General features: G+C 40.6%; 1 protein-coding gene across 7 annotated transcripts in view; it reads left to right on the forward strand.

Moving 5' to 3' along the window:
- The window catches only part of ERBIN (erbb2 interacting protein), a 247,483-nt gene that overhangs the window by 214,450 nt on the left and 13,021 nt on the right, over window positions 1–20,012 (forward strand). For 6 of the 7 annotated variants that reach the window (XM_056541548.1, XM_056541546.1, XM_056541547.1 and 3 more), the window contains 5 exons: window positions 649–763; window positions 1,999–2,182; window positions 4,115–5,624; window positions 11,571–11,714; window positions 17,413–17,526. In XM_056541548.1, the coding sequence (XP_056397523.1) occupies window positions 649–763; window positions 1,999–2,182; window positions 4,115–5,624; window positions 11,571–11,714; window positions 17,413–17,526 (2,067 nt within the window). The remainder of the gene's footprint in view (window positions 1–648; window positions 764–1,998; window positions 2,183–4,114; window positions 5,625–11,570; window positions 11,715–17,412; window positions 17,527–20,012) is intronic. The other variant, XM_056541550.1, reaches the window with a different exon arrangement.

The raw sequence follows: 20,012 nt of genomic DNA on the forward strand, positions 1-20,012 counted from the left end.
TTAAAAAATCTTAATCCTTCCTGTACTTATTAGCTGCTGAATACTACAGTGGAAATTATTTTCCATTTGGAACACAGAGCTGTCTGCTGACATCACGAGCACAGTGCTCTCTGCTGACATCTCTGTCCATTTTAGGAACTGTCCAGAGTAAAAGGAAATCCCCATAGCAAACAGATGCTGTTCTGGACAGTTCCTAAAATGGACAGAGATGTCAGCAGAGAGCACTGTGCTCATGATGTCAGCAGACAGCTGTGTTTCAAAAAGAAAAGAATTTCCGCTGTAGTATTCAGCAGCTAATAAGTACAGGAAGGATTACATTTTTTTAAATTAGAAGTAATTTACAAATCTGTTTAACTTTCTGGGACCAGTTGAACGTTTTTCACCGGAGTACCCCTTTAACCCCTTAAAAAGCCTTAAAATACTACTAGGAGTTATATATGCCTTCCAAAAGGAAGATTTACATATTTGTAGAAAGCTGTTTTGTGGGAAAAGCTATTTTCCCTCAGATAAAATCTGAACACTTGAGGTTCAAGCAGGAAGACACTTTGCTGACTGCTTGTCACAGGTCCCTATTAACAAATTGGGATTGGCCAACCCTTTTATAGATTTTAAGTGATTGCCCACCTGGTGACATTTTTTTTGCTACAGGAGTCAGAAGACCTGTCATATGATGAAGAAATGAAGATGGCAGAAATGCGGCCACCGCTCATAGAGACATCTATGAATCAACCTAAAGTGGTGGCTCTGAGCAACAACAAGAAAGGTGAGTTTTAGTCTTAGTTGCTCTGCCTTCTAAATTCCTTAGAATCTGTCCATTTGTATAAAGCAGGACCACAACGTATATTTTATACATATAACCTCTATCCTACAATAGCTGTAAGCCAAATGTTTATTAAACCAAAAGCTTTTATCTGAAGAGTTAGGATTCCCTAATACACATTATTCCACTGAGTTTGGTGGATTTGGATGACTTTCTTGCATCATGTAATAGGGCCTTTACAGTTCTGTCTGATCTTAAATAAACTGTCTTTATATAGCCTTCCTCATACAGACAATTTCCTCTACCACTTTATTGTGAAAAATTGGTAGCCTGTATGTCACCCCTTTCGTCTGAGACCTACTTAACCCTGTCTCTAGGGCTGCACAGAGGCTTGGTTGCCTTGCAGCACTGCGGTCTTGGTATTTAAATCCACCTAGGTGCAACATCTACAAGGAGTTTGTATTTTCTCTCCCCGACTGCATAGATTTCGTGCCACAGAACGTCCTAATAGTCTAAATGGGTTTACTCTTAGGGGTGCTCATGGTAGAGGTAAAACATATAAATATTTTTTTTTATAAGAACATTGTATTTGCCTGGCTACCTATGCCCTTGCTGCGTCTGTTCCACTTTAAGAATTACCTGTTCCTCTTCCTGACATACAGGAAATGCCCACTCTGCCAATAATTGGCTATAACAGTGGAACAACCAGACTTATCTGGGCACTTCCTATGTGTAGGGATCAAGAACAAGTTCTGAGCAGTAGGAGTGGCACCGTTCGAATGGCACTGGGAGGGGATCAGCGAGTACGTTATTGTTTTTTTTTTTTTAATGCCACTTTGAGCACCCCTTTTATTGTCTTATGAAGTTGGCCCTAGTGATTGTGTGTCATAGGGCCATAGTCGAAATTAGATAAGGTGCCCCTATTGATAACAAGGGCTGATGTGAGTGATGACAGTCTACCTACAATGATTCTGAATATATTTTTGCTATAAAAGGAAACAAAAATGTCCTGACACTGAGAACATAGTCATATTGTATACAGTAAATTATACTGTTCATAATTCCAACATAAACTGCAAACTTACCATTATGATTAATAAATGAGTGCTTGAGGTTTGTTATGTCTTAATATTTCTATGCACTTTATGCATTAAAGTTGGATGAGGTGCTCTTATATTGCAGTGCTGGTGTCCTGGATGAGTACCGGAGCCTAATTGTTTGGCTGTATTGTTTTTCAGATGATATTAAGGATGCAGACTCTTTGTCCGATGAAGTGACCCACAACAGTAATCAGAACAACAGCAACTGCTCCTCACCATCCCGTATGTCTGACTCCGTCTCACTAAACACTGAGAGCAGCCATGATACCTCCCTGTGCTCGCCTGAAAAAGAGTCCAGCATTGCCATGAGCTTGAAATTAAGGTAACTATATTCTGATCATATTGTTGGCAGAATCCTGTTTGGTAATATCCATCTGTTGTACCGCTTACAAAGATCAAGCTTCTTCTCTTTGCATTTGTTTATGCAGTGGATATTGGGGAGAGCCATTCGTGTAATAGGCAGTGTGATCACATCCACGTGGTGACCATTGTAGAGTCTAAAAAAAAAAGACCACTAATAAACACTAATAAATAAATGCTTTGGTCCAATGATTTATTTTCCTACCATGACCATGTATGCATTATTTATAGTTGAATGGCAGTTGATAGACCTGCAAAATTTTCAAGAAATTTGATTTTAGATTCGATTTGGCTGTCGGAAAAGAAAAGTCCACATTGAAAGAAGTGCTGGGCGGTATACCAGTTCATACCCAATACAGAAATTTTTTTCCCTCCCGATATGAATTTTTCCCATACCGCAATACCGGTTGGGCCCCTCCCCCCCCTCGAATGACTTAATTATCAGGCGAAGCGCGCTGTCCCCACATCGGGGAACCAATCATATGTGACCCACGGGCGCTGTTCATCCCCCCCCCAGTTTATCAGCCCAGCGCTGCGCTGTCCCCCACATAGGGGAACTAATCATAGGTCACCTCATCCTCCTGTGAGTTGCGGGCCGCCAGCGCTGGAAATCTGTACTGTACTACATATTCCTTGTGCCCGGGCTACAAAAATAAACAGAATAAACTTTCTCACCTTTCTACGTTCCCCCGTCGTCGCTCCGGTAACGGCCTCATGCTGGGGATTGGAACGTCACAGAGCCGTCAGCCTATCACCAGCCGCAGCGATGTCCCGCCTCGGTCGGTGATAGGCTGAGCGCCTTGTCATGTAAGGAGCCGGACGGCTCCTTACATGACAGTGCGCTCAGCCTATCATCGACCAAGGCAGGACATCGCTGCGGCCGGTGATAGGCTGACGCTTTGTGACGTTCCCATCCCCAGCGTGAGGCCGTTAGCGGAGCAACGTGGGAAGGTGAGTTAAAGTTTATTTTTTTGTTTATTTTTGCAGCCGGGGCACAAGGAATATGTAGTACAGTACAGGTTTCCAGCGCCGGCGGCCCGCAACTCACAGGAGGAAGAGGTGACCTATGATTAGTTCCCCGATGTGGGGGACAGCGCAGCGATGGGCTGATAAACCAGGGGGGGGGGGGATTAGAGAAGCAGCGTCCACGGGTCACATGATTGGGGGGGTGGAAAATACCGTTACATACCGTGGAACCGCCATAACTTACAAATATACCGTGATACACATTTTTGGTCCTACCACCCAGCTCTAATTGAAAGTTCCCTTTATAGTTCCCTAAAAAGTTGTGTATGACACTACTAGGACTGTGTCCAAACTCTTAAACGCAAAGAGAGCATAACCCTAGCTAAAAGTTAGTAGCATTAGGGGCCCTCACTTAACTCCAAGTTAGGGTCCTTTGCTCTAAATTTAGGGTAGTGTTAGGGCTCCTAACTCCAACTTAGGGTCAGGGTCCCTAAAACGTAATCTTCTTTCTGATAAAAGTGAAGGAAGCCATTTTGAGCCATTTGCCCAAACAATTTCGAAGTTGCCAAAATCCGTTCTGGGACATTCTGAACAAATTTTAATAATTCCAAATCGATTCATTCATCTCTAGTGGTTTAAACTAATCTGCTTGACCTTTATATCTACTATAATACCAGGGTCTGCCCCTGCCTGCAACTAAAAATACATGCATTCAGTCCATAATTATATGTCACTAGTATGGTCACCGGTTAAAGATTTTAAACACAAAGGAGGCAATGTAACCCTCCAGGTAAATGAAAGGTCTGCAATGGACATATGTATAGACTGTGTGCGGGATAGCGTATATGCATCGCTGTTCTGGTTGCATTTTACATATCCCCAATAGTTGGGCTCCTACTACTCTTACTTTTTTTCTCTCTATTTTCAGACACGAAGATGAAAACTTAAACAATATTTTACATAATGGGAGCAAGTTAAATACTGTCGATGAGAGAGCGATATCTGACATACCCTCACCAAACAGCGAAGAGGATTTAGTTCAAGAGAAAAGAATGAACAATACCAGTGAGATGGCACAAAATCTGAACCAGATAAACATCAATAATAACCTTACAACAGATGATGGCCTGTACTCTGATACCCTGGATCGGCCATTGATATCACAGGAAGTCCTTTCGGGGAAGGGATTTACAAACAATAAACGGGAGATGGAAGTTTTGGAGAACAGAAAAACATACCCAGATCTGTGTACAATCAACAAAGTGAATGGACATTCCCAAGACGAACAGATGTCCCCAGATATGAGTGACCCGGTGAGAAGTGCATCAGAGGATTCAGTGCCTTCATTCGAAATGTGTGTTTCAAAAAGTACCGACGATTTGTCTCCTCAGCTTGGAGATTCTATGAATTCTGTTGTAAAATCCCATAGTGTAACCAACATTGAGGCTGGTGGACTGAGGATCTATGATATCCTTAGTGACACTGGCTCTCCACAGCCCACATATGTTGGTAAATCTGCAGCAATGGGAGCTGACGGACAAAATATTGTTAGAAGCAAATCGGCCACTCTTCTATATGATCAACCTTTGCAGGTTTTCCCTAGCTCCTCTTCTTCTTCAGATCTGCTATCTTCTGGAAAAAAAACTGTTTTCAAATTTGATTCCAACCACAACCCAGAGGGGGCATACACCATGAGAGCCCCTGCAGCATCTCAGATGGCTGCTGTGCCTCAGTATAATGTTCAGTATAGTGCAAACAGTGCTTCAGCCAAGGACAATCTGTGGTCTCCAAAACAGAGCATTCCTATGGACCAAGGAAGCTTACCACCTCCACGTTACCATATATCAGAAAGCAATGATAGTCCCAACTATGCCAAACACCCTGCCAACCTGAACTTCTCTAATCATAATAATGTGAGGTCAAGTAATATGTACAGTGTGCCTCAGAGAATGGGACCGAGGCACATGGAAGCATGGGCCATGTCCCCAAATGACAGAGTCCCTCAAGGCGCTAGTCGCAACACTCTTCAAAGACAAGGCAGTGTCTCCTCCAATGCTTCTATGACTATAGGTGATCCAGGACCCATCAGAAGGGTTGTGGTACCAGAAGGGGACTATATGACATACAGAGAATTACATTCAATGACAAGACCATCACATATGGTGGCAGGTCCACAAAGACCTATGTCAGCTAGGACATACAGTATTGATGGCCCTAATGTACCAAGACCCCAAAGTGCAAGACCTTCTGTTAATGATATTCCCGAGAGAACAATGTCTGTCAGTGATTTTAACTACTCTCGGACTAGTCCTTCCAAAAAGCCAAATGCTAGGGTTAATTCTGAACATTCTTTACTGGACCCACAAGGCCGGGGTAAAGTCCCTCACGATTGGCGGGAACAGGTCTTACGGCACATAGAAGCAAAAAAACTTGAAAAGGTAAGGATAAGCGTGCTTCCTAGTAAACCATGAGTTCTAAGCAGACTGCAGTGCATCCAGAATGTGTGTTGAAAAGAAAGAAAATTGGTTTACAAGGATATGTTTTCAGTTTGAAACAAAGCAAGATGTGGGACAGAGACACGAATCCTAATTCTACCATCGCTTTAAGTTACCTTTGGTATTTAACCCCTATGAGATATGAGGAATAGTTTGCAGGACCTCACACTGGATATCTGCTGGTTACAATATTAGCTATGTTGGCTAATACTAGGAAAATCACTGGGGATCTTTTTCCAATGTAAGAAACCTGCAACCAGTCCCCATGTTCCCCTGTGGTTGTAATATGAGAGGAACAGAAAACGATAGGTAACTGCAGTCGCACCTTATTCACATTAGCAAATAGAGGGCCGAATTTGTCAATTTCGGTGTGATCAGCCAATTATCTAATGTGTATGGGGGTCTTCTCGCAAATGATGTCAGGCAGAAGTATCGGACATGTCGAATTTCAGCTGCCCAACCCTTTTGTTCATGTATACTGAATGGGGACATGGGAAGCAGACCGCTGCCAGACAGCTCTGGCAGTGGCTTACCTCCCTTCTTCCCATATAGAATGGGGTGAACAGAACAGGTACCGTAGTTGTTGGTTGAACAAATAAATGACCAGCAGCTACTGAATCTTATGACTCTGAAAGTCTGTCATGGGATTGTCCTCTTTAAATGAAAATGTGTTATAACACAGGTTAAGCATTCCAAATAGAACTTTATCCTTGTTCTCTCTATCCTTTCACTGTATATGTTACATGTTACACTCATGAAAAAGTCTTCCCCTTTAATCAGATGGCTTCTTGTGTAATGTCTTGACTATTGTAGTAGAATTGGTAACAGCGTGTTCATGCGGGTGTTTTGTTTGTGCCATCTCCTTAAACATTACAATAATAGACCAGTCACTGCATTATGGATAGTAGCGGTGATTCCTATACAGTGCCCCTGTGAGGCTGCTGTATACCAGTAATAGCCGATTCATTGTTTTGTTTTTGCCTTTTGTGATCTAAAAGTTGAATAGTAGGTTTCCAAGATTAGAAAAACTGTTTCTAATCTAACATTTTTACAGTGCTATGGGCTTTGGTTTCTGGTGGCAACTCAGCCCTGTTCTCTTAAAGTGTACCTGTCATTTGAGGTGACTTTTCAGGATAAGCTGTGTGTGTACATGCGGAGCAGCACTATTTCTGGCCATTATAACTTGTATAAGGTATTTTGTAGCAGATTACTGCTCTGCAAGCTTCAGCTATAATTTGCAATACATCTATAATTTGCAGTTCTCCCTCCTCCCGCCCTTTTCTTGCATACCCAGGACAAAGCTGAGCTGAAGATTTAAAGGGGTACTCCACCCCTAGACATCTTATCCCCTATGCAAAGGATAGGGGATAAGATGTCTGATTGTGGGGGTCCCTCCACTGGGGACCCCTGCAATATAGCATGCGGCACCCACCTGTTCCTGCTCCAGAAGCTCGGGGTCTGGGTCCCGACAACCGGAACGGAAGTCCGTGATGTCACGACTCCGCCCCCGTGTGACGTCACGACCAGTCCCCTCAATGCAAGTCTATGTGAGGGGGCGTGACGTCACACGGGGCGGAGTCGTGACGTCACGGACTTCCGTTCCAGTGGTCGGGACCCAGACCCTCCAGCGCTTCCGGAGCAGAAACAGGTGGGTGCTGCATGCTATATTGCGGGGGTCCCCAGCGGCGGGACCTCCCACGATCAGACATCTTATCCCCTATCCTTTGGAAAGGGGATAAGATGTCTAGGGGTGGAGTACCCCTTTAAGCAACAGGAGAGGGTGCGAGTTTGATAACAGGAGAAAAGAAGCATTTTTCTCTAATAAGATATATCATGCACCTTTAGTCTGACATTAAAAGCTTGTACAGAATTAAAGGATGTTAGTAGGAGTTGGTTTCCCAGTGCTGAAGTTTTCTTGGCTTTGTGTAGTCCTGTACTAGAAATTGTCGACTTTGCCTCATTCCAGGTCTATTATTTTTCACGTATGTTCTTGTGCCAAAAACTGTTTGTTGCCAGAGGCAAACCAGCCGTCCTCCAGTGAATAATCTGAGGTTAATGCTGTGTGAAAGTACAGAAGTGGGATGAGTGGCAGCAAAAATGCAATTTTCTTTATGTGTTTTGGATTCTCCTCCGAGGCTTTGGAAGCCTTAATAATTGCAGCGGATTACATTGTGTATTTTTATTACCCAAGCTATCCTCTGCCTTTTAGTCACGTCTAGTCATTTAGCATTATACTGTTATCTTAGACTATTCTGTTTATAAGACATGCTGGTTCTTGTTGTTCAGTCTACATCTTCACAGCCTACCCGGACCTCTGGCCTTCCCATACATTCTAGTACATTCTTATTGTTATGCTACTTGTGTGCTCAATGATCTATTACCCAGGTTTTATTGTGTATCCTGTGTATGAATTGCAAAATGAATGATTCACTACTTTGTAATGGCTTTTATTAGAGCATGGATCTTCAATCTGTAGCTCTCCAGTTGTTGCAAAACTCCAACTCTCATCATGCTAAGAGTCCTAGTATTGTAACGGCTGAAGAGCCACAGGTTGGAGATAGTTACAGCAGAGCATAAAATTCTGATTTTATTTATTTTTATGTTAAGCTGGAGGAAGGTTGGTAGCATTTTCACCGTGCACTACTGCCCCCTAATGGCAACTTTCAAGAATCCAATGGACATTCCTAACATTGCAGCACTAGAAATCAGTAGACCTGGTCTAAAAACTTAGAAACACATTAAAGGGGTATTCCAGGCAAAACCTTTATATATATATATATATATATATATATATCAACTAGCTCGGGAAAGTTAAACATATTTTTAAATTACTTCTATTAAAAAATCTTAATCCTTCCAATAGTTATTAGCTTCTGAAGTTTTCTGTCTAACTGCTCAATGATGATGTCACGTCCTGGGAGCTGTGCATGATGGGAGAATATCCCCATAGGAAGTGCACACCTCCCGGGACGTGAGTCATCAGAAAGCAGTTAGACAGAAAACAGCAACTCAACTTCAGAAGCTAATAACTATTGGAAGGATTAAGATTTTTTAATAGAAGTAATTTACTAATCTGTTTAACTTTCCGGAGCCAGTTAATATATAAAAAAAAAGTTTTGGCCTGGAATACCCCTTTAAATTACATTAGGAGTTATCTTCAGTTATAGTAACACTATGGTGTTATACATGGGGGGCGGGTTGTGTCGGATACAGGGATACTTCTCTTTTTCATGTTCTTTGACCCCTGGAGGCATGCACGCCTGCTCTACTCTACATTGGGGTACACTTAGCAACGCAGTTGTGCAATAGCATTGAAAAGATCTGCTTTAATTTAGAACATCTTTTTGTACCTTGCGCTGATCCTGGCTGCAGCATATTTTCAGCCCATTTTTATTCATAGCTTTAGGCTATGTTCAGACAGAGTGTTTTGGTCCGTTTTATGAACCATAAAATGGGTGTTTATATTAAGTGCCATTGAACTTAATAGTAATTTCCATTCAGTAACATTTGATGGCTGTAATATCACGGCTGCGTAGTGGTGCAAGATCCTTTTTTGTCCATTTATGCCGCACAAATGTAAATTTTTCTGCATGTTTATTTGGGCAGTTTATATCCCAAAAAGTGGCTGATTTGCAAATTGCATAATAGAATTAAAAAATACTCAAGTTAAAAAAATTAGTTAAATGGCAGAAAATGTCCAGTCTTTTTTATCGGAAGCAGAAAACATGGACCAAAAAAGTATGAGGTAGCCTTTGAATTTGACTAGTTGCTGATCTTACCTCTTACTGTATCCCCTGCTGGTTCAGTGTCTGCACAGAGCTTGCTTCTGCACTAAAAAGTTAAATAAATAATTTGATTATTTAAACACTAGAAAGATTCAGACCTCCAATAGAAAAGCTCAATACACCCTGCTGTGCAGTACTTTAAAGGGGTATTCCAGGCAAAAACTTTTTTTTATATATCAACTGGCTCCGGAAAGTTAAACAGATTTGTAAATTACTTCTATTAAAAAATCTTAATCCTTCCAATAGTTATTAGCTTCTGAAGTTTTCTGTCTAACTGCTCAATGATGATGTCATGTCCTGGGAGCTGTGCATGATGGGAGAATATCCCTTGCATTATGGGCAAATATCCCCATAGGAGCTGGACAGCTCCCGGGACGTGAGTCATCAGAAAGCAGTTACACAGAAAACAGCAACTGAACTTCAGAAGCTAATAACTATTGGAAGGATTAAGATTTTTTAATAGAAGTAATTTACAAATCTGTTTAACTTTCCGGAGCCAGTTGATATATAAAAAAAAGTTTTTGCCTGGAATACCCCTTTAATGTAGAAAAAGGCTAAATGTCCCACAAATTTGTACAAACTGCTAATGGCATGGCTGTCACTCTGGCAACTGATTTCAGTTGAAAACAGAAGAATTATGATTTCAGCTCTGGACTACAGCACAGTCTGTAACCTTATGATCAGTAAATGCTATTCTAAAACTAGAATCAATATTGAACATATATTTACATTTTAATTTGCAAAAAAACTTTTCATATAATAACATTATATGTATATTTGTGAGTCAAGGGCATGTCACAGAGCCTCAGTGCACAGAGCAGCCAGTTGTCAGCTCTGAGGAGTTGGGGAGGAAGTTCCCACATGTGATGTGAGGGCAAACAAGGGAACGCCCACTCCTCTTCAGTGAACTACATGCATTGTGAGCAACATAAACAAGGTAATAAGGAGCCATAAAAGGATTAAAACCAGAATTTAAGTACAGGGACAGGATCAGCATCAGTTAAGGAGTAAGCAAGAAGCATTTCTTATTTTCTTTTTAAGGGGTTACCCAGGAAGGAAAAAAACACTTTTTTTATATATATATCAACTGGCTCCAGAATGTTAAAGTGATTTGTAAATTACTTCTATTAAAAAATCTTAATCCTTTCAGTACTTATGAGCTGCTGAAGTTGAGTTGTTGTTTTCTGTCTAAGTGTTCTCTGATGACATGTGTCTCGGGAATTGTCCAGAGTAGAAGCAAATCCCCATAGCAAACCTCTTCTACTCTGTGCAGTTCCCGAGACAAGCTGAGATGTCAGCAGAGAGCACTGTTGCCAGACAGAAAAGAACAAGTCAACTTCAGCAGCTGATAATTATTGGAAGGATTAAGATTTGTCAATAGAAGTAATTAACAAATCTGTTTAACTTTCTGAAGCCATTTGATTAATTTTTTTTCCTGGAATACCCCTTTAATCTATATACAGGTACACTTTAAAGAGGTTGCCTCATGAAGACTACTCCTGTCCATATGGCCTATAGGGACATCTGAACATCACAGAGGGGGTAACCTACTTGGAATTTCTATCCTCTATTAGCTAGAATGAAGTACAGCTCAGAAAGAGCTGCCATTCTGGCATACTAGAGCCATATTTGTCATCTAAATAAAAGTCATAACTTTTTCCTGTGCAAATGCCTGGTTGGCTGAGGCGTCCCCTGGCAAAATTAGGTGTTTGCCGGGAATGCCAGTACGGATCAGGCCGAGGGGCTACATTTTGAAAGTGATCTGATGAGACGTCCCCTTTAAGACTCTTATCTTTGGCCTTAAATGTGTATCCTAACTTCACAATAAAGATGTGTAGATTCTACCGCTATATGTTTGTCGTGTGAACATATCCTGGACGCTTCAGATCCTGCGTGTTTGTACAGTGATTATCGGAATACAGTCATTGCATGTTCACCTCTTGGGTTCCGGGTATACCTCACACAGCTGCATGGGGATCTATGTTTTGTACAGTATGTGCATGAAACGTGTGTACGTGTGATGAGTGGTTGTCTGAATAACCCATCGAGTTGTATATGCATGCTTTACTAATCTGTGATGTTACATCTGTCCTTCTCTATTCAGAGCATGCTGTCACGGTCCTTTAATTCCACTTACACTGCAGCTAGCGGTTCTCTGTATGGCAGCTCTAGAGATCTGCATGGCAGCCAGGGCAGTGTTGCCATGAGTGTAGCTGACAGAAGAGGTTCTGGTGTTCACATACTTCGTGTGAGTACTTATAGTAGCTGTTTTAGGATCATCGTAAAAATTCCAACATGCTGGATGTAGTTTTACCTATGATTGTTGAAAATGACCAAATGTGCCTAAATCAATAGGGTAAGAAATGATGGTAAAATTTTACAACCTTATATGTGTATTTCTGTGAAACGCAATACAAAAACCTACTAAAGTGCAATAATAAGCTGATCCAAAACAATGTTACTGGATTCCGCACATAGAAATAACATTTGCGTCAATCAGTTTTTTGTGGATCTCTTCTGATGTCTGACTGCCAAGAAGATAAGAAACAATCCCATCATCATGACTGATGCAGAAAAAAAATAAAATAAAAAAAAACTTCACCATGGTTTGTAGGGATTCCCTGGCAGTGCTTAAAATTTCCGGTAATTTGGGATTGAAATAATAGGAGTTAGGCCAGGTTCACACAGAATATTCCGCACGAACCTTCCGCTGCCGCACAGTCCCATTGATTTCAATGAGATTTTGCTGCGCTGTTTACATGGCAGAAACATCTGGCATGGAAATTCTTTCTGCCGAGTCTGCAAGGAAATGCATTGCAGTCTATGAGATGGCGCATATCCAAGCGCCAGCAGGTAAGTCAAATGTGTGGAATTTCCGCACCAGTTTTTCGTGTGGACATTCCACACATTTTTCGCCCGTGTGAACATAGCCTTACAGTTACAAATGCACGTTTGCATGCTAATGTCTTTAGAAGCAGGAATATACCCCAACCTGATAGAACATCAAGAACAATTGCCCATTTGGTAGCCAACACCAGCCATAAAAACTTAAATTGCCATTGGATCCCATAAGAATACTTGAATTTGAAATGATACAGGTGCACAATATATTCTATATATTCTACAAATCTACTATGGCAAGCTCAGAAGGGGACCCAATTACTGCATTGGGCAAATGTATAAAATAAACCAACCAAACCACCTCCAGCTGTTGTAAAACTACAACTCCCAGCACGCCCGGACAGCCAAAGGCTGTCCGGGCATGCTGGGAGTTGTAGTTTTGCAACAGCTGGAGGCACACTAAAACACTAAAATACTAATTCGCTGGCACATTAAAGAGTCATTTCCTTGTGCTTGTCTCCTATTTTTTTTTTTACTAGTAATACAAGATCCTATAATCAACCATAATCCGGGATTTCACCTTTTCTGCTCCCTACACTCTGACGTGTTCATTATGTGCGGTCTCCTTTTTTGCTTTTTGTGTTAACCATTAGTGATGTTGCTTGGCTGTCCCCCCTGAACCACAAAGTGAGGGTGCCCTGGCTTTGCATTCTATGTTGCTATACTAAGTTTAATAGGATAACTGTTTTATTCAAATAAAATTTAAAGGGGTACTCTGGGATAGAAAAATGTACCTCCTATCCTAAGGAACCCCTGCGATCTCCTGTCTGGGACCCCGACTCTCCTCCTGAATGGGGCTTGTAGATCACCGCACGATGTGGTGGCCAACACGTCCTCTCCATGCATTTCTATGGGAGAGCCAGAACGCTGCATTTAGGAATCTCCATCTCTTCTATAGATCTGCATGGAGAGGAAGTGTTGGCCACAGCTTTGTGCGGTGGTTGACACGCTCCATTTAGGAAGAGATCATAAGGGGTCCCAGTGGTTGGATCCCCCGCAATCTGACACTTATCATCTATCCTTAGGATAGGGGATACATTTTTCTATCCTGGACTACTCCTTTAAAGGGGTACTCTAGTGGAAAACATTTTTTTATATTAACTGGCTCTAGAAAGTTATACAGATTTGTAAATTACAAAACTAAAAATCTTAATCCTTCCAGTACTTATCAGCTGCTGTATACTACAGAGGAAGTTGTGTAGTTCTTTTCTGTCTGACCACAGTGCTCTCTGCTGACATCTCTGTCCATGTCAGGAACTGTCCAGAGTAGAAGCAAATCCCCATAGCAAACCTCTCCTGCTCTGGCCAGTTCCTGACATGGACAGAGGTGTCAGCAAAGAGCACTTTGATCAGACTGAAAAGAACTACACAGCTTCCTCTGTAGTATACAGCAGCTAATAAGTATTGCAAAGATTTTTAAATAGAAGTCATTTACAAATCTGTTTAACTTTCTGGCACCAGTTGATCTAAAAAAAAATTTGGAGTACCCCTTTAAAGAGGCTTTTAGCTTTTCAATATGTCTACTTATGTTAATACATTCCAATCAGAAAGTTTCTAGGTTTTCCCCTTTGATCACCTGTTATCTATGGGGAAAGCTGGCAGTAAGTGTTCAGATTTCCTGCAGAGCCACCACAGGGGAAATTAAAGGGGTACTCCACTGGAAAACATGATTTTTTTTTTTTTAGATCAACTTGTGGCTGAAAGTTAAACAGCTTTGTAAATTACTTTTCTTTTTGAATTTCCTTTCTGTCTGACCACAGTGCTCTCTGCTGACACATCTGTCCATTTTAGGAACTCTCCAGAGCAGGATAGGCTTGCTATGGGGATTTTCTCCTGCTCTGGACAGTTACTGAAATGGTCAGAAGTGTCAGCAGAGAGCACTGTGGTCAGACAGAAAGGAAATTCAAAAAGAAAAGAACTTCCAGTGGAGCATACAGAAGCTTAGAAGTAGTAGAAGGATTAAGATTTTTTAATAGAAGTAATTTACAAATCTGTTTAACTTCCTGTCATCAGTTGATTTAAAAAAAAAAAATGTTTTCCAGTGGAGTACCCCTTTAAGCTGTAAATTGTATGGGGGAGATTTATCAAAACCTGTCCAGAAGAAAAGTTGCTGAGTTGCCCATAGCAACCAATCAGATCGCTTCTTCATTTTTCACAGAAATTAAAGAAACGATCTGATTGGTTGCTATGGGCAACTCAGCAACTTTTCTTCTGGACAGGTTTTGATAAATCTCCCCTATGTGTATTGCAGGTTAGCACAGGGCCTCCAGAGCAAAAGAAACTCTTTGTTCAGAATAACTCATCTCTTGACTAGTGTGAAGATTACAGAGGACCCCTTGTATTAACTCAAAATTCCCTTATAGTGTATATAAAAAATAGGTTTTCTAAACTGGACACATTTTGTATCTGTAAAAATGTATGGCATACTCTCCAATATGTCAAAAATGTGGAGCTTAAAGGGGTTATCCAGGAAAAAACTTTTTTTTTATATATCAACTGGCTCCAGAAAGTTAAACAGATTTGTAAATTACTTCTATTAAAAAATCTTAATCCTTTCAGTACTTATGAGCTTCTGAAGTTTAGGTTGTTCTTTTCTGTCTAAGTAATCTCTGATGACACGTGTCTCGGGAACCGCCCAGTTTAGAAGAGGTTTGCTATGGGAATTTGCTTCTAAACTGGGCGTTTCCCGAGACACGTGTCATCAGAGAGCACTTAGACAGAAAAGAACAACCTTAACTTCAGAAGCTCATAAGTACTTAAAGGATTAAGATTTTTTAATAGAAGTAATTTACAAATCTGTTTAACTTTCTGGAACCAGTTGATATATAAAAAAAAAAGTTTTTTCCTGGAATACCCCTTTAAAGCTAAAGCAGCTAGCGGCCACATCCAGCAGAAGACTGAAGGTAAGGGGGACCGCACACTCCGTGTTCAGCTCTCTCCACTGAAGTTAATGGGATTGGCAGAAGGGCAGAGCAAGTTTGCATAGGAAACTAAGAGCTTTTTCTCATCTGATTCAGTGGATTTTACAGGTAAATTCTACAGGTTGCCCATGGAAACAGACAAGAGTTTGTTTGATTTGTTGTCAGACATGTGACCTAAAAGCTTCCCCCTGCGTATATACTGTAGCTGTCTTCTGAGCTCCCACAATGCAATGCCCAGTGGGAATTATTTCATAAAAAAACAGAATAAAACATCATAGAACGCAAAACTAATAGAAGAGAAGTAGAGCAAGGTGCTTACAAAGTTATTCACCATTTTTTCCTGCAGATTATTATGGTGTATTGTTGTAAATTAGGGCTCCAAACTGGTCAGTGGGGATTCTTTCATAAGCCTCCATTAACATGAAAAGGTTGTTTGCTGTTCACAGTACTCACCATGTCACGAGTAAATCCATATAATCTTCCAATTACGGTTGTTGCTGACTAACGCCTGACTAAATCAATCTGCCTGTTAATATTTGACTGTTTATGTTATGCAGGTCGTGTTCAGTATTTTTATATCAACATTTTATACTTTTTATAGCTATAGTGAGGTCATTGATGGTGGGATACACAAATCCTTCACAGGTCCCACCAGGCTTGTAGGCAGCACAGATATAGGACATTGGCTAGAATTAGTGCAAATTATTCTATTAAACTATACAATAATGCACAATGATATATTTGACTACCTTTTACTATTAAGTCTCCAAAAATAAAAAAATAAGACTTTTCATTTTTTTTCTTTTGAGAAAATTTTCAGGAAAAATCTTTGAATTTACGGTCTGCCCACAGTTAATCCAAATACAGAGGAGCACTTGGTGCTGCTTATTACCAAACCCCTGGGCCTTAGCCCGGGGTATAAACCCCTATTGAGCAACCCCTAAAACATAACTTTTACTGTGTACTGTTAAAATATTATTAATCCCAATAATGGTAAAACTGTTAACCAGGTGACCTAATAATAGATTAAATTGATTTAAGGAGAGACAATCTCTCCAAGGTAGCTGTACTGCAGCCCTGCAGTGGCTGCTATGTTCACAGTCAACTGGTACCGCTTAAAATAAAGCTATCCAATTGCCGCCTCTACATGTTTCGCCGTTTCGCCGTGTCACCGGCTTTCTCAAGAGGCAATGATGGCTATGGCAATATAGTCCATGACCCAATCGCAAAATCTGATTGAACCATATGAGGCAAAAGCAACAAATTCTGGAACAATATTCATGTGTTATTTACACCTATAGGTACTGAATGACAGTTCCTAAAATGGACAGAGATGTCAGCAGAGAGCTCTGTGTTCCAAAAAGAAAAGAATTTCCTCTGTAGCATTCAGCAGCTAATAAGTACTGGAAGGATTAAGATTTTTAATAGAAGTAATTTAGAAAGCTGTTTAACTTTCTGGCACCAGTTGATTTAAAAAAATAAAAAATAAAAAAATAAAAAAAGTTTTCCACTGGAGTACCCCTTTAAACTTCAAATCCATAGCACAAATCCAAGTACCAGTCTCAGGCTTTCCCTTATAGGCTCTCCAATAAATACAGATAGGAGATTGGTGACACACTCCAACATGTTAGTAGGTGCTCGGTTTAAGGTCTATGATTTTTAAAGTAAATACATCCCAAAATAAATCTGACCTGTGAACATAATGATATATTACTAGTATAAAAGAGTTACGGTATCTTAAAATTTATACAATATTCAAAACACCTACTCGACCACATACAAGACCCGGCTTAGGAGCGCATATTTTGATCTTGTCCATCATACCCGTAATGCTATAACTAATCAGATCATTGTAACGCTGCGTTTGGCTTTTTCTAATGAAAATACTCTGATTTTCGGCACTGAGCGCTAATAAATCTTGTTAATGGATTGAATATAATGCCATTAATTTCTACATGTTTAATTCATGTCTCCCTGCTAATCGGGTTTATATATTCAGTGACTGTAGCTTCTATATTGTTATGCTTACTGAACCTTGTGCCACAAGCAGGAATGTTAATACATTATACCTGATTTGGGTGCACGGTTATAACTTTATTCATTTTCTCTACCACTATGTGATAGCACCCGACAGCTGGGAGCACCGGGGAACCCACCCAAGATGATGTGTTTGGACCTGGACAGCAAAACTACGCAACACTGGTCTCCAAGGATAGTGCCTCTGATAGTGGAAAGAAGGTAGGGCTGTTTTAATGACTTACAACCTTTTTGCAGGGTTGATTTTCTTGCTCAATGTTCACTATAGCTTCCATATGTAATTTCACTTAGAGCTGGCTTAAGGGGTTGTCAAACTGGGCAGATACCTAGGGCACTGTTTTATGTGGGGGCCCCAAGGATGGAACCCCAGGAGAAAACCAATTTAATACCTATTTAAGCTGGTATAACAAACATAATTTTTTACCTACTTTTTTGTGTAAATGTATGTTGCTTCTTTTCTTGTTTGTGGCTTCTTTTTCCACATTTGTCAGGAAGAAGATTAAATCACGTGATAAGAGTCACATGACTTGTAATAGGAAAAATGCCACAGAAAAAATACACAATCGAAAAATGCATGTACTAAAACAAGCTATTTTTGGAAAAGCGACATACAGTCATAGCCGTAAATGTTGGCACCCCTGATATTTTTCAAGAAAATTAAGTATTTCTCACAGAAAGGATTGCAGTAACACATATTTTCCGACACTGGGCTTTCTGACACTGGGCTGTACAGTGCGACCTCAAATGTTGGTAATCCTCAGATTTCATGATGTCTTGTACACATTCAAGTTACCCAGTGCCAGAGGTAGCAAAACAACCCCAAATCATCATTGAACCTCCACCATTTTTCACTGAAGGTACTGTAGCCAGCATTTATCATTGTAGGTGTAAGTGAAGCATTTTCTACACTTTTTTTTTGTGTGCTGGTAATGTGTAGGAACACCAAATTAATTAAATAGTCGCAGAGCATTTCATATATTTTGTGCAGGTCACATTTTCAGAAATTTTACTCTTCACATACACCATACAGCTAAGCTAAGTCTGGGTTCACATCACGTTTTTCCCCATATGGGAGCGAATACGGCAGGGGGAGCTAAAAACTTGCGCTCCCTCTATCCCTGCGTATGCAGTCCCATATGTAATTCATTTAATTGAGCCGACCGGAGTGAACCGGTCAGCTCACTTTCCCCGTGCGTGGTCTTCTACCGAACCTAAAACCGTAGTCAACCGCGGTTTTTGGTCCGGTAGAAAACCGCGTATGGGGGAAAATGAGCCGACCGGTTCACTCCAGTGCGCTGATTGAAATTACATACGGGACCGCATACGCAGGGATAGAGGGAGCGCAAGTTTTTAGCTCCCCCCTGCCGTATGCGCTCCCATATGGGGAAAAACGTGATGTGAACCCAGCCTAAGTCTGGGCTGGTGTCGTTTTTTTTCACAAAAAGGCACAGATCGTGAAACCCTTCCAAATGATGTGTATCACCAAAATCAGTGGATTGCAATTCAAAATCAGCAGAAGTATGCAAACCAAAAAGCACAAAAAAGGCGCAAATAAACCCAGCTTGCACCTTTCTTTGCGCCTTTTCTAGACACAAAAAATAGTCTAAAGACAATGATAAATGTCGGCCTGTGTTCTTTTCTTTGTAGGTCTCATTCCATTTTTGGTAAACAGTAGAAGGATGTGCTTTACCAAAAAGCTCTATCTTGGTCTCATCTGTCGACAAGATGTTTTCCCAGATGGATTTTGGCTTACTCAAGTTCATTTTGGCAAAATGTTGTCTTGCTTTTTTATGTCTCAGTGTCAGCAGTGGGGTCCTCCTGGGTCTCCTGCCATAGCGTTTAATTTCATTTAAATGTTGACTGACAGTTCGTGCTGACACTGATGCTCCCTGAGCCTGCAGGACAGCTTGAATATCTTTGGAATTTGTTTGGGGCTGCTTATCCACCATCCGGACTATCCTGCGTTGACACCTTTCATCAATTTTTCTCTTCCGTCCAAGCCCAGGGAGATTAGCTACAGTGCCATGAGTTGCCAGTAATTTTGTCCAGCCCATTTTTGGAGTTTGATGTGACATTATGTCCAATTAGCTTTTTTTCCTCCCTTTTTTGGTTTAGTTCCAATACACTCAAAGGGAATAAACATATGTATAGCAAAATATGTGTTACTGCAATCCTTTTCTGTGAGAAATAGTACATTTTCTTGAAAAATTTCAGGGGTGCCAACATTTACGACCATGATTGTATAAAAAAACTGCTAAAAATATAGTATGTGAATGACAGAAATGAATTGCTGGTGTTTTTTTTTTGGCTTTTTTTCTTACAACCACACACACGCACACAAAAAAGTGTGTGTGGAGGAGGCACATTTATGTATATTATATTACAACCATATAGCAGCATTATACATGTTCAAAAGTATTATTTAGATGCTGGATATAATTTGGGTACAATATAGCGGTACCTTATTTTGACATACAGTATATAAAGGTATAAAATGGGCTAAAATTACAAGAAACACCATCTTAACATAGCATGCAGTATAAGGTTTCTTGTTGCCAGAGACCCTGATGTGATATGGAACTTGCTCGGATCTCATTTTGAATGGTAAAATGACGCTATCATTACAAAATACTTTTGATAGGTCAGAGACATAACTAAAGTTTTGGTCGGCCACGAGCGAGACTGTC

This window comes from Hyla sarda, chromosome 1 (assembly GCF_029499605.1).
Source record: "Hyla sarda isolate aHylSar1 chromosome 1, aHylSar1.hap1, whole genome shotgun sequence".
NCBI lineage: Eukaryota > Metazoa > Chordata > Amphibia > Anura > Hylidae > Hyla > Hyla sarda.